Raw genomic sequence first — 15,889 nt, forward strand, 5'->3', positions numbered from 1 at the left:
TGTTCGAGGTGAGCTGCTGGGATGGATTGAGGATTGGCTGTCTAACAGAAGGCAGAGAGTTGGGATAAAAGGTTCTTTTTCAGAATGGCAGCCGGTGACGAGCGGTGTCCCACAGGGTTCGGTGCTGGGGCCACAGCTGTTCGCATTATATATTAACGATTTGGATGAGGGAACCGGGGGCATTCTAGCGAAGTTTGCCGATGATACGAAGTTAGGTGGACAGGCAGGTAGTACTGAGGAAGTGGGGAGGCTACAGAAGGATCTAGACAGGTTGGGAGAGTGGTCCAGGAAATGGCTGATGGAATTTAACGTGAGCAAGTGCGAGGTCTTGCACTTTGGCAAAAAGAATAAAAGCATAGACTACTTTCTAAATGGTGAGAAAATTAATAAAGCCAAAGCACAAAGGGATCTGGGAGTGCTAGTCCAGGATTCAGTAAAGGTAAACATGCAGGTTGAGTCCGTGATTAAGAAAGCGAATGCAATGTTGTCTCTTATCTCAAGAGGGTTGGAATATAAAAGCAGAGATGTACTACTAAGACTTTATAAAGCTCTGGTTAGGCCCCATTTGGAGTACTGTGTCCAGTTTTGGTCCCCACACCTCAGGAAGGACATACTGGCACTGGAACGTGTCCAGCGGAGATTCACACGGATGATCCCTGGAATGACAGGTCTAACATATGAGGAACGGCTGAGGATCCTGGGATTGTATTCGTTGGAGTTTAGAAGATTAAGGGGAGACTTAATAGAGACGTACAAAATAATACATGGCTTGGAAAAGGTGGATGCTAGGAAATTGTTTCAGTTAAACGAGGAGACTAGGACCCGTGGACACAGCCTTAGAATTAGAGGGGGTCATTTCAGAACAGAAATGCGGAGGCATTTCTTCAGCCAGAGAGTGGTGGGCCTGTGGAATTCATTGCCACGGAGTGCAGTGGAAGCCGGGACGCTAAATGTCTTCAAGGCCGAGATTGATAGATTCTTGTTGTCTCGAGGAATTAAGGGCTACGGGGAGAACGCTGGTAAGTGGAGCTGAAATGCGCATCAGCCATGATTGAATGGCGGAGTGGACTTGATGGGCCGAATGGCCTTACTTCCACTCCTATGTCTTATGGTCTTATGATAAGGCAAGATACCCACTGTCCTCATTATGCCTTTCAACTCTTGGGGAGTCAACTTTGTGGTGTTGGGGGTGAGGTGGAGGTGACGTGTTAGTTGCCACCACTCCACATTGAGGAAAAAGTCTGTTAAATCACACCCACTCAGTCATAAGCGCACAGGAGGAGCCCATGTTGTTTCTGTATTGATCTATTCAATCAGTCCCATTTCCCCTCTCCATCTCTACAGCCCTAGTTTGTTTATCCCCTGGAAATTTCCTTCTGAAATCATTAATTGATACCACTCCCACCACCTCTATCGGAAGCAAGCTTCAGATCACTGTCACAAACTGTTTCAAAACATTCTTCGTCACGTCACTCCCCTCCCTGATTTGATGTTTTCTGCCAATTTAAACATTGGCGCTGGCTGACTTAGATCATAGAGTCAAATGCACAGAAACAGACCCTTCAGTCCAACTCATCTGACCAGACATCCCAATCTGATCTAGTCCCATTTGCCAGCATTTAGGCCATATCCTTCTAAACCCTTTTAACTGTTGTAATTGTACCAGCCTCCACCACTTCTTCTGGCAGCTCATTCCATACACACACCACCCTCTGCGTGAAAACATTACCCCTCAAGCCCTTTTTCAATCTTTCCCCTCTCACCTTAGACCTATTTTTGTACTCCCCCAAACTAGGAAAAAGACCTCAGCTATTCACCTTATTCATGCCCCTCTTGTTTTTATAAACCTCTGTAACTTGGGTGTCCTCGAAAGTGTGAAGTGATTCACTTTGGAAGGTTGAATTTGAATGCAGAATACAGGGTTAAAGGCAGGATTCTTAGCAGTGTGGAGGAACAGAGGGATCATGGAGTCTGTGTTCATAGATCCCTCAAGGTTGCCACCCAAGTTGATTGGCATATCAAGAAGGCATATGATGTGTTGACTTTCATTAACAGGGGGACTGATTTTAAGAGCCATGAGGTTATGCTGCAGCTCTATAGAGGCCTGGTTAGACTACACTTGGAATATTGTATCCAGTTCTGGTCGCCCCATTATAGGAAAGATATGGAAGTTTTGGAGAGGGTGCAGAGGAGATTTACCAGGATGCTGCCTGGACTGGAGGGGATGTCTTATAAAGAAAGGTTCTTTAAGAAAGGTTCTATAAGATCACCCCTCAACCTCTGAAGCTGTGGGGAAAATAATGCCAGCCTTTCAGTCTCTCCCTGTAGCTCAAACCCTCCAGCCCTTGTAAATCCTTTCTGACACCGTCTCAACATTACAACATCCTTCCTGTAGAAAGGTGACCAGAATTGTACCCCTCAACCTCCGAAGCTGCGGGGAAAATAATGCCAGCCTTTTCAGCCTCTCCCTGTAGCTCAAACCCTCCAGCCCTTGTAAATCCTTTCTGACACCGTCTCAACATTACAACATCCTTCCTGTAGAAAGGTGGCCAGAATTGTACAGTGTACTCCAAAGGTGGCCTCACCAAAGTCCTGTTCGGACGATTTGTGTTGTAACCCTGGGTGATTCTAGCCTGCTGCGCCCACGTCTGGTTTAAGTGAAGCCCAGTCTGAACGCAGGTTGTCCTCACCTTGTCATAGTAATATCGGAGTGCTCGGCTCAGCTTATCATAGTTCATGTTGGTCTTATTCTTTCGCATGCCCCATAGCCGCGCTACCTCCTCAGCATTACGTAGCTTAAACTCGCCATCCTTAGATGTCCAACAAATGAGATCATTCTTGTTCTCGTCCAAGAGTTGCCGTAGAAACTGCCACAATGTTATCGAGTTGTCCATCACTGACCTGTGCAAGAGAGCCAATCGGTGGAACCAGAAAATGCACATGAGCTTTAATACCAATAGATGCAAAACATTATATCTGTGTCATGCCTTTCTTTTAATTAGAATCATACAGCGCAGAAACAAACCCTTTGGCCCAACTCACCCAGGCCGATCAGATTTCCCAAGTTAAACTAGTCCCGTTTGCCTGAGTTTGCCTCATATCCCTCCAAATCTTTTTATCCATGTACCTGTCCAAATGTCTTAACTATTGTAACCGTCCCTGCATTCACCACTTCCTTTGGCAGTTCATTCCACCCTCTGTGTGAAAATATCACCCCTCATATTCCTTTTAAATCTTTCCCCACTCACCCTAAATCTATACCCTCTAATTTTGAACTCCCGTATGCTAAGGAAGAGACCTGTGCATGCTCCTCATGATTTCATAAACCTCTAAACTGGCGCCCCTCAACCTCTAACACTCCAGGGAAATGACTCATTCATGGGATGTGAACATCATTGATGAGGCCAGCATTTCAATAATTGCATCTCTACAGAGCAGATAGAGGCCATTCGGTCTATTGAGGCTGCACTGACCCTCCAAAGAGCATCGCACCCAAACCATAAATTTGCAATGAGATTCTGAATCCAATCTTGAAATGTAAACAGTATTGATCCTGACTCTAATCCCCGCGGTACCTCACGCTCAGCATTTGTCCAAATTGTATCACTGTGCACGAGTTGGTAGCCTTGAGACAGAAGGTTGTGAAGCCAAGACTTACTTCAGACTGGACTCTCCAGTCCATAACTGAGGGTGTGCTGCACTGTTGGAGGTTCTGCCTTTCCAACAAGAAGGTAAATTATGAGTCCTAGTCAACCATCTCATGTTGATATATAAAAAATCTCATGGCACTACTAAAACAAAGAGCAGGGGGAGTTATTCCTCGTGTCCTAGCTAATACCTAAAGGTGGCACAGTGGCTCAGCGGTTAGCATTGTTGCATCACAGCACCCATGGACCCAGATTCAATTGCACCCTCGAGCAAGTGGCTATGTGCACTTCCTCTGGGTACTCTGGCTTCCTCCCACAGTCCCGCAGGTTAGGTGGATTGGCCATGCTAAATTCCCCATAATGCCCAGGGATGTGTAGGTTAGATGGATGAGCCATGAGAAATGTAGGGTTATGGGGTGAGTCTGGGTGGGATACTCTGCAGAGGACTGGTGTGGACTTGATGGGCCAAATGGCCTGCTTCCACATTGTAGGGATTCAATGTTTCTAACCCTCTATCAATTTTACAAAAGCAAATGATCTGGTATCACTGTGTGTAAATCAACTGTCACATTTTGTAAATTGCATTTCAATAGTATTTAATTGGTTATGAATGGCACTATAAAATGCAAGTCCTTTTTCAACTTAACTCACTTAACAAACTCATTCCTACGCTTCAACCAATTTCTTATTCGCGGATTAGAACCCTTCAGTCTCCCTTAAACTTAAAGGGTTGCCTCCTAAACAGAAAACTGAATGATGGCTTTTGAAAATCAAGATACAACATATTGCAAAGTTCTCCAATTAAAATACCATTTCCTAGGAATTTGGGAGTAGTTGTCGGTCATTTTGCCCCTCCAGCCTTCCGCCAACCTAGAGTCAAGAATTCCAAAAACTCACTACCATTTCTTCCTCAAAGTCAGGGAGTCAGGCCTTTCCTATCTGAATATGTTATTTACTAAGTTATCATACTAGTGACAATTACATTATTTAGGATGTACTCTCTTCAGCTATATCTTTCTTTCTTTCTCTTGTTCTTAAATTATTTAAAACAGTGACGTTTTGTGGAAACAAATGAAAGCTTTGCACTGTATTTTATTGCATCCTTACTGTAAATTACATGTGACAATAAAATCAAAATCACATCAATTTAAGTTAGTATTGCTATGATAATTGTTAGGACCAGGAAAAATCCCTGCCTTTAATCTCTTCAGTTAGCCACAACAAAGAATTTTTCATTTCTGTTTAGCATGCATCTATATCACCCTTGAACTAAAATGTAATGGTAGTTGAAATTAAGGAGCAAATTACAAGGTTTATTGGTTGACGAACACCAATAAAGTTAGTAATTTCAACACACACACAGACGTATAAAGTTTATAAAGGGGAGAGTGTCTGGTACAGAAAATAAATTACGTAGTTTAAAAAGTCCTTGAGGCGTTAGGTTTGAACTTGAGAGCAATATTGTTTAATTGATGTCTTGTATTGTCTGCAATGAGTTCTTAGTGAATGGATTTTTGTCTAATTTGCCTGATCACTGGGCACTGTTTTCCAAGAGGCTAACAAAATAGGAGAAAGACAGCAAGGTTTTAAGGTGGACTACTTATGAATTTATCATTCTTCTAAATCTCTTGGCCCAAAAACTGTTGCCAGAAACAAATTCCTTTTCATATTCCTGTGTCTAGCTTCACTTTCTTTCCCCACGGTGGGTGATCTGCAGGTGAATTTCAAAATAGTGTAAATCAAACAGGGGATACAGATCTGAGTAACTGGATTCAAATATTTTGAAAACAGGTTAATTTCAATTCAGAATGGATATTCTCTATTCATGAGATTGACTCAACTTGGTCAGGTGATCATACTAAGTCATTCTTTTTTTTTTCAAAACCATTTTAGGCTTAGCGAGTTTTGAGAAGATTTGTAGCTCAGATTGAGGTTCTGGATGTAGGTTTGCTCGCTGAGCTGGAAGGTTCATTTCCAGACGTTTTGTCACCTACTAAGTAACATCTTCAGTGAGCCTCCGGGCGAAGCACTGCTGATGATTCCTGATTTCTATTTATATGTTTGGGTTTCTTTGGGTTGGTGATGACATTTCCTGTTCTTTTTCTCAGGGGGTGGTGGATAGGGTCTAATTCAATGTGTTTGTTGATAGAATTCTAGTTGGAATGCCATGCTTCTAGGGATTCTCGTGTGTGTCTTTAAGCTGTATAAAGTACCAGGTAATAGAAAAAAGATGAAGCAAGCTAAAATTGACAATAATTGTGTTATGATTGTGGTAAAATTTGACTAAATCCTTGTAAACTGTGTTTTGCCCATGAAAATGAGCATCTTGCTGACCTGCATTTTACTTTTTTGGAACTTTCCTATCATCCACTCTATTATAATGCCTTTTCTTCCCCCACCCCATTCTTGCACACCCTCACCACAACATCTATAATGCCAGATTCATTGAAGAAATGCACTCTAGGTGCATCTCTTTATAACTGATTCAGTCTCATGACCTAAATGTCCCTGGCAAGATGAGCATTTAGTCACAGAGTCATGGAGATGTACAGCATGGAAACGCATCCTTCATTCCAAACCGTCCATGCCGACCAGATATTCCAACCTAATCTAGTCCCATTTGCCAGCACTTTACCCACATCCCTCTAAACCCTTCCTAGTCATATACCCATCCAGATTCCTTTTAAATGCTGTAGTTGTACCAGCCTCCACTACTTCCTCTGGCAGTTTATTCCAATACACATACCACCCTCTGCGTGAAAAAGTTGCCCCTTAGGTCTCTTTTATATCTTTCCCCTCTGACCCTAAACCTATGCCCTCTAGTTCTGGGCTCCCCAACCCCAGAGAAGAGACTTTGTCTATTTATCCTATCCATGTCCCTCATGAATTTATAAACCTCTATAAGGTCACCCCTCAGCCTCCGACGCTCCAGGGAAAACAGCTCCAGCCAATTCAGCTTCTCCCTATAGCTCAAATCCTCCAACTCTGGCGGCATCCTTGTAAACCTTTTCTGAACCCTTTCAAATTTCTCAACATCCTTCCGACAGGAAGGAGACCAGAATTGCACACAATATTCCAAAAGTGACCTAACCAACAATCTTGTGACCTCCAAACTCTACTCAATACTCTGACTAATAAAGGAAAACATACCAAATACCTTCTTCGTTATCCGATCTACCATTTCATCATTACCCTTTAGGAAAGCTGACTTCCTGAGGAGCTACAGGGCTTTTGGCAAACATACAACCTCAGTGCTGTTGGCTCTTGGATTTTAATCCAATGACAGCACATAAATGGTAATAGACAATAGACAATAGGTGCAGGAGTAGGCCATTCTGCCCTTCAAGCCTGCACCACCATTCAATATGATCCTGCTTTATCTCCATAACCCTTGATTCCACAATCCTTGAGAGCTCTATCCAACTCTTTCTTAAATGAATCCAGAGACTGGGCCTCCACTGCCCTCTGGGGCAGAGCATTCCACACAGCCACCACTCTCTGGGTGAAGATGTTTCTCCTCATCTCTGTCCTAAATGGTCTACCCCGTATTTTTAAGCTGTGTCCTCTAGTTCGGCACTCACCCATCAGCGGAAACATGTTTCCTGCCTCCAGAGTGTCCAATCCTTTAATAATCTTATATGTCTCAATCATATCCCCTCTCAATCTTCTAAGCTCAAGGATATACAAGTCCAGTCGCTCCAGTCTTTCAGTGTAAGGTAATCCCGCCATTCCAGGAATTGACCTCGTGAACTTACGCTGCACTCCCTCAATAGCCAGAATGTAAGACACTTACACACGGTGTACTAGTTTACTGCATCCCACTCTGCTACAAATTGTACACCTCAGTTTCTGACCCATCATTCCTCACTTTGATGTTGGGTCAAAGGCAATGAAGCTTAAACTCTCTTTGCTTTTGTAAGAAGGTGAGCAGATAATAAGCAGAAGCATAGCACGGGTTTTGGTGGCACTGTTGGTTGGCAGACTTGCGCCCACGTCTAATAATCTGAACCAGACTATTTACATTAAGGATGGTGATAGTCTATCTGGAATGATCATAAGCTGGTAACCCAATTGGGACTTTGTTTGGTGTTTTTGTAGGTTATAGCTGTTTTCAGAGCCTTTGACATTTGGATCTTTCTGTGTAAAGGAGGCCAGGTGGCCCATTGTACCTGCGCCAGCTCTTTGATCTGTAACTGTACAAATATTCCACTTCCAAGAGTAGATGCACTTTTGCTTTTGAAAAATTCTATCTTGTCTTTTCTATCTTGACCAGATTTTAACACGGAACTGCAGAATCACACAGCCATAATATCACAGGAGGCTATTTCGGCCTATCATGACTGCACTGGCTGTCCAAGTTGGCAATTCACCTACTGCCATTCTCCCCAAAACCCTGTTACATTCTTCTTTTGCAGTTAAATGTCTAATTCTGTCTTCAGCACATCAATCGAACCAGCCTCCACCATGCTCTCAGGCACTGCGTTAACCACGCGCTATGCAAAAACGTTTTCCTCATGTCTCGCTAACTTTTTTTGTCAATCATTTCGAAATCTGCTCCCCCTCACTGGCAATCCTTTTATGAGTACAAACAATTTCTATTTACTCTATGTAGACCCTAATGATTTTGAACACTTCTATCAAAACCTCTCTGCTCCCGGGAAATAGTCCCATTTCTCCAATTTAACTTCATAATTGAAATTTCTCAGTGTGGAACCATTTTTGTGAATCTTTTCTGCAATCTCTCCAATACCTTCAGACTTTTCCTAATGTTCAGCACTCAGAACTAGATACCCATACTCCAGCTGAGGCTAAATTAGTCTTATACAAGTTCAACATAACCTCCTTACTTTTGTATTCTTTGCCCCATTAGTAAAGCCTTGGACTACATATGTTGTATTAACAGTTCTCTCAGCCTACTCTACCACCTTCAGTGACTTATGCAAATAGACATGCCTCTGCTCCTTTGGAGTTACACACCTTATTCCATATTATCGCTCCAAGTTCTTTTTGCCAAATTGAACCAAATTGAAATTCACTTGTCTGCCCATTCCATCAACTCATCAATATCCTTAAGAAGTTCAACATTATCCTACTCACAGTTCACAATGCTTCCAACTTTTATATCATCCAGTTTTTTAAAACGATGCCCTGTACAGCAAGATCTTGGACACGAATATGTGATGCCTGGAAGTTGTTATTTGCAAGTTATTTAATGATTAGATTTTTGAATCCCCTTTGTATGAAACCCTAACATCCCATTTTCAATCACATGCGCCACATGCGACACTGAAGAGTTGAGAGCGAAGGCTCCTTAGACACAGTTAAATGGCTTAGAAGGTTAGGATTAGCCAGGAATCTGCGCTACTATAATGTGGCAAATGGGCACCACTCCATGTCAAGCCTGGGACAAGACAAGGAGTTGGATATTCCATGAACTACCAGGATTGAATCCATGCTATTAATATTGCTCTACACACATTCTCACCGACTGAGCTTGCCAACCCTCACAAGTAAAGGTAATTTGACTTGAGAACCAAGCCTCGGAAAGGTGGGATACATGAAATCCCCCTTGAGAGCAGTTGGTTCATCAAAAATGCCTGCTGACGCATTTGCAAGATGTACGTGCAGTTCTGGAATCGAGAGATGTGATACCACTGCCAAGGGTGCAGAGGAGATTTACCAGGATTTGTTTGGGCTGGAGAAGTTTAGCTATGAAGCGAGATTGGATATACTGGGTTCTTTTCCTTACAGCAGGGAAGATTGTGAAGGGACATGACTGAGATATACACAATTTTGAGGGGCATAGTCAGGATAGAGAGGAAGAAACCTTTTCTCCTTGATAGAGGGATCAATGACGTAGGGCCATAGATTTAAGGGAAGGGGCCAGAGGTTTAGAGGAGATGTGGGGAAAATCATTTTCACTCAGAGGGTAATCTGAAACTCGCTGCCTCTAAGAATGGTACAGGCAGAAACCCTCTAAGCATTTAAGAAGTATTTAGATGCATAGTTGCAATTTCAAGACAGATAAGACTATGGGACAAGTGTTGGGAAATGGGAATAACATAGTTCGGTAGTTGTTTCTGACCACACCGACTCAATAGGCAGAATAAGTTGTCGTCCATTTAAAACTGGGAAGGGGAGGAATTTCTTCTCTCAGTCATAGAGTCATAGAGATGCACAGCATGGAAACAGACCCTTCGGTCCAACCCGTCCACGCTGACCAGGCATCCCAACCCAACCCAGTCTAAGGTTGCAAATCTGTAGAATTCTTTACCACAAAACGCTGTCAAAGCTCAATCATTAAGTATATTCAAGGCTGAGATAGACAGATTTTTAATCAGTAAAGTAATCATGAGGATAAGGCAGGAGAGCGAGTTGAGGATTATCAAAGCCACCGTGGTGTTGGTGAATGGTAAAGTAGATTCAATGGGCTGAATGGCCTATGTCTGCTCCTATGTCTTAAACACATGAATGAGAATTAGGACAGTCAGCCTCGAGTCCAATGCATCGTTCAATAAGGTCATGGCTGAACCGATTACTCCACATTCCTGCCTACACCTGATGTACATCAGGGTTCTGTTATATCCGGTCATGGGTTTGAAGGAGTTTATGTTGTTGTTCATTAAGCTCCACCCAATCCGCCGCTGCCACTCAGGTGGAGGTGTTTGAGATCTGCACCAGGTTCCAAGAGGAGCAGATGTGATCTGCACCAACACCTGATGGTCTGAAGTAACCATGCTTAGCACATTAATGTAAACTTACATTTTTCTAATGTGCAACCAAGCTTGGAGGTGTCACTGTTTCCTTTTCTAGTCACGCTCCTCTGCTGGTCAGAAAAAGTTTACGTTTAACCAGGTTAATAGTTTGGATAATTATATCAGGCTTAGATTGTGCCAGGTAAAAGCAAATTACTGCGGATGCTGGAATCTGAAACCAAAAGAGAAAATGCTAGAAAATCTCAGCAGGTCTGGCAGCATCTATAAGGAGAGGAAAGAGCTGGCGTTTCGAGTCTAACTGACCCTTTGTCAAAGCTTTGACAAAGGGTCAGTTAGACTTGAAACGTCAGCTCTTTTCTCTCCTCACAGATGCTGCCAGACCTGCTGAGACACAGACACAATACATACAGACACATGCAGAGAAATACACAAATATTGACAAACACATAGAACACACACAAAGAAACAAGCACACATACAAAATACATCGACAAACACACACATAGCCAGACACATACACACATAGAAAGATGCAGACTCTCACACACTGTCTCACACACACACAGATATACACACATACACATCTGAGATGAAACAAAAAATAAAAAAAAGCAGTGCCCCATTATTCACAAAGGATGCAAGGGACACACCAAATCTGGTTAGTCTGACCCTGGTGGTAGTTGAATTACTGGAATCAATATTGAGAGATAGGATTAACCATTTCTTGAAAAGTCACTGGCTACACAAGGAGACTCAGGATAGTATCTTAACTGAATATTTTCATGAAGTAACAAGAAAGATTGATGAGGACAGAATAGTGGATGTTGTCTACATGGATTTTAGAAAGTCATTTACCAGGATCTCACAGACATGCTAGTCACAAAAATTAAAAGTCCAGGGGATATAAGGAACATAGTGAGCTGCTTCCAAGATTGGCTCCACGGCAGGAAACAAAAGATTAATTTTCAATGGATGTTTTTCTGAACGGAAAGCGATTTCTAGAGGTGTTCCTCAGGGTAGGTGTGGGTCCCTTGCTGTCTGTGATAAATGTGAGCGATTTAGACTTAAATGTGGGAGGTACAATTGGGGAAAACTTACAGACAACATGAAAATTGGCCAGATTAGCTGAAAATGAAGTGGATGGCTACCGAGTGCAGGATGATAACAATGGTTCAGTTGAGTGGAAGGAGAAATGGCACATGGAATTCAATTGAGAAAAGCGTGAAAACAACAATTCACAATAAATGGGAGGAGATTGAGAGGATCAGAGGAAGTGATCCATCTTGGAGTGTATGTCCACAGGTCCCTAAAAATGGCAGGATAGTGAGTTAAGATGCTAAAACAGGCATATGGGATGCTGACCTTTCATCAGGGTTAGGTACTGACTGCAGGGATATAAAACTGGATCTCTCTCTCTCTATCACATTTGGAACTATAGATGTGTTTAGGTCACAGCTGGAAACAAAAGGGCAATTTTGTGCAGTTCAGGTCATCACATTCCAGGAAGGACAATAATTGCTCTTAACTTTTGTACTTTTAAATGTTATTTGAATGTCACATGTATTTTACAGTGAGAAAAACAGTAAAATACAGTGAAAACCTTTTTCCTATTCAAAATAGCACCAGTCATGGCGACATTGGACAGCTTTTTTCACTGTTACCATGATCTGCACCATTTTAAATTGTTTTAAGATAAAACAAAAATTAGAAAACTACTGCTTAAAGAGGGAATGGTGCCAAAGCTTGAAAATTGCAGCTTTGAGAAAAACCATTGGATACGCTTGGGTTGTTTTCCTTAGAGCAGAGAAAGCTAAGCAGTTATTTAATCAAGATGCACAAAATAATGGGGGGGCCTGGATAGAGGGGAGAGGAAAGATATGTTTCCTGTAGCGATGAGGTCAGTTACCTGGGGAACAGGTTTAAGGTAATTGCTCGAAAGAGTAAAGGGGACATGGGAAAATATTTATCACACAGAGTCTCAGTCTGGAATTCGCTGTTCCAGTTTGATGATTCAGTTAGAAACACTCAACTTAAGTAAAAGGACTCTGGACCTTAAACAGAATTACTGTAACCTGCAAGGCTGCCAAAGAGATTCCAATGGGTGGGATTCAAATGAACAGCTAATTTATTTAGCCAGTGAATACCTAATGAGCTTAATGGCCTCTTTTATGCTGTAATTTCTCTATGGTTTTAAGGTAACTTTAATATATTTTGATCAAGTAACAGTTAAACTCATGAAAAAAGGAATAGTCATGGATTATCCCAAATGGTGTTCTGAAATGAAAACTATTCTGCACTCACAATGTGTATGCATTTAGATGGCTTCCTGTGACAGATATAGTTAGCTAAATTCTCTTTACTTCAGTGAGTGGGGTAGATTGCAATAAAATCCATCTCAGGAACTGTTCCTGAGTGGTAAAGATGATTTCAGGTGGGTTTTCAGCTCACACACTTTGATGAGAGGAATTGTGAAGAAAGAGAGAGGGAGCAATGGGCTGTTACTTCTCAGGCAGGTCTCAAATTCTCTGTGACTGAGTTCAAAAATGCAACAGTCTCAATCCAGCCACAAGTCGGGCCTTGAGGCCTCTTTCTGAAAGTTCTGAAGACTGTGAGCTCCCTGCACTTCGTAGGTGCAATACTGTTGCTAATGCAGCTAGTGCCTTTCCTTATCAGAGTATCCTTTGTTTAAAAGTTCAAAAACTATGTATATTGGATCCATATAATCTTATTAAAAATATTTGGATCACATCTTTTCAGAATTCTGTAATGGAACAAATTAGCTTGTAACACAAGGAGAATTGGTAAAAGCAAACTAACTCACCCAGAATGCAACAAGCTTGATTGATTATTTTAAATTGGCTGTTAGAGAAGCCATTAGCGCACTCATGATTGTTCAGTAAGTACTGCTGAGATACAACACTAACAACAACTGGTATTTATATTGCACCTTTAATATAATGAAATCTCCCAGTCGTCCTAAACACCTGAATTAGATTACCAATTTACATGTCCACATTTGAGAGAATAAATGCATGAATCTATACAATTTACCTGCATAATTTACTATTTTTTACCCCAGCATCATTCCAGTGAATCTGCACTGCATTCTCTGACTGACTTCCTTCCTTCCTCACTAATGTAAGCCTTAAGTGACCAATTATACTTACTTAGTACATCTAGGCTCGAGATCAGCTCAGGCAGCTCAGACCATGACCTTAAGCTGGTATTTCGCTGTACACTGTCACAGGCGAAAGCTTTGTTTCATGAAGGGTTGGGAGAGATAAATTATTCTAGTTTTTACAAGATCCCACAGGAAAAACCTGACCTCTCTGAAGAGTCCTTGCCAATTGTGTTGTGGTGAGTGTGGCCTGCTAATATCGAGACACATTACAAAAGGAACCTAGCTGGTTTCCTTTGTTCAGCTCTGCACTGTGAATGTTCAGATGACATGTGCAACAACACAAGGACTGCAACTGCGGAGGTAGAAAGAAAGCATTGCCCTTTATTAACAACAGGAAGCACTCTGTGCACAATGTCTCTTCGCACCTTTGCTCTAGCAGTGCATGAAACACTGCAAATTCAATAGCACCTGTTTCTACTGTCCTTCAGAGCAAGGTCTCGTTTAGCCTAAAAAAAACCCAGTTTGGTGCACTTTAGTCAATCGTTCACTACTTATCGTTTCCCCGGTAAACATCTGATAATATCACCATAAACAATAGACGTGATAATTATTGTGAATCAAGAATATTTAACAAATGCATTCGATTGCACCTTATTGCCCTGTGTAAGCACTGCCCACAATGTTTTTACTGCAATGATTACAGAAGTCCTAACAGTAAGCCATCATTAACATCCAATTATAATCCAACAGGTTTGCACTCTGAAAGCTTTTTGATTTTAAATAAACCCGTTGGACTATAAGCTTGGGTCGTTTGTTCACCCCAGTCCAACACCGGCACCTCCACATCACCATTATTAACATTGCAGCAGAGGGATTGTTATCTGACTGTACACCAAGGACCTGTGATAATAATTTGAAAATAAGCTGAGTTTGAATCCCACCTTGGGTTGTAGCAGAAAGGGTAGTCATTTCGACTCTTCAAGCTCATTCCATCTTTGCAACTGGCAGATATAATTCAGCTGCTTAAATAAAGCTGGCCTTTAAAATGTCAGTGTAAGTCACATGGAACCTTGAAATTACTGGACTACCATAAAAAGTCATCTGGTTCATTCATGCCCTTTAGGGAAAGAGATCGGTCATCTTTACCCAATCTGGCCCATATGCCCCAGACACAAGAAGTCTTAATTTCTGTCTGAAATAGTGTATCAACCATTCAGTTATATCCAAGACCATATAGACTCACCAACTTCACAAAGGTGGGTAGTAAATGCTAGTCCTGTTAGCCGCAGTATTCCAGGTACAAATTAAAATTGAAAATAGCAGCAGGATTAGGCCATTCAGCCCTTTGAGCATGCTCCGCCATTTAAATTAATCATGGCCAAACATCCAAATCAGTATCTTGTCCCCACTTTTCCCCCATACGCTTTGATTGCTTTCAAGCAAAGAACAGTATGGCATAGGAACAGGTCCTTTGGCCCACCAAGTCTGTGCTGAACCATGATGTTTTTCTAAACTAAAAACATTTCGTCTCTATGCTGTCTGTATCCCTCTTATTGCCCCTCATCCTTCGACATTCAGGTGAAAACAAACCAAATTTGTCCAACGTCTCCTCATGGCTAATACCATCCAAAACAGGCAACATCCTGGTAAACTGTATCCATACCATCTCCACATCCTTGTTGTGACGACCAGAACTGTACACAATATTCCAAACGTGGCCTAATGTAAGTTCAAACAGCTGCAACACGACCTGCCAATTTTTATACTTGATGCCCCAACCAATGAAGGCAAGTATTGCATATGCCTGACTGACTGCCTTATCCACTTGCGTTGCCACTTTTAGGGAACTATTGACCTGTACACCTATAACTATCTGTATGTTAATACTCCCAAGGGTTCTGCCATTTACTGTATACTTCCCTTCTGCATTCAATCTTCCAAAATACATCACTTCACATTGGTCTGGATTAAATTCCATCTACCACTTCTCTGCCCATGTGCTGCTGTATTCCCTGGCAATTCTCCTCACTATCCAGAGCTCCCCAATCTTTGTGTTGCCCACAAGCTTACTAATCAGGCCATTTACAGTTTCTTCCAAATAATTTATCCATATTATCAACAAAAGGGTTCTCAGCACTGATCCCTGGGGAACCCCACTGGTCACCAATCCCCAGCCAGAAAAACATCCTCCCACTGCTCTGTTTTCCATGACCAAGTCGGTTTTGCATCCATCTTTCCAGCTCACCATGAATCCCATATGACTTCATCATCTGTGTCAGCCTGCCATCAGAGACCTTGTTAAAGTCCATGTAGACAATATCTCCCCCCCGACCCCTATCAAATATCTTTGTCACTCCCTCCAAAACTCAATCAAGTTTGTGACATACAGCCTCCCTGGCACAAAG

At 42.0% G+C, this 15,889-nt stretch overlaps 1 protein-coding gene across 5 annotated transcripts in view; it reads right to left on the bottom strand.

The window, feature by feature from the left end:
* Nucleotides 1-15,889, bottom strand: part of elk1 (ETS transcription factor ELK1) — a 108,797-nt gene that overhangs the window by 11,576 nt on the left and 81,332 nt on the right. For all 5 annotated transcript variants that reach the window (XM_087994090.1, XM_043707665.2, XM_043707664.2 and 2 more), the window contains one exon: nt 2,691-2,901. In XM_087994090.1, the coding sequence (XP_087850216.1) occupies nt 2,691-2,894 (204 nt within the window). In that variant the 5' untranslated portion in view covers nt 2,895-2,901. The remainder of the gene's footprint in view (nt 1-2,690; nt 2,902-15,889) is intronic.

Source organism: Chiloscyllium plagiosum, unplaced genomic scaffold (assembly GCF_037043375.1).
Source record: "Chiloscyllium plagiosum isolate Xiang-an unplaced genomic scaffold, Cpla_swu_hap1 HiC_scaffold_14, whole genome shotgun sequence".
NCBI classification, from domain to species: Eukaryota; Metazoa; Chordata; class Chondrichthyes; order Orectolobiformes; family Hemiscylliidae; genus Chiloscyllium; species Chiloscyllium plagiosum.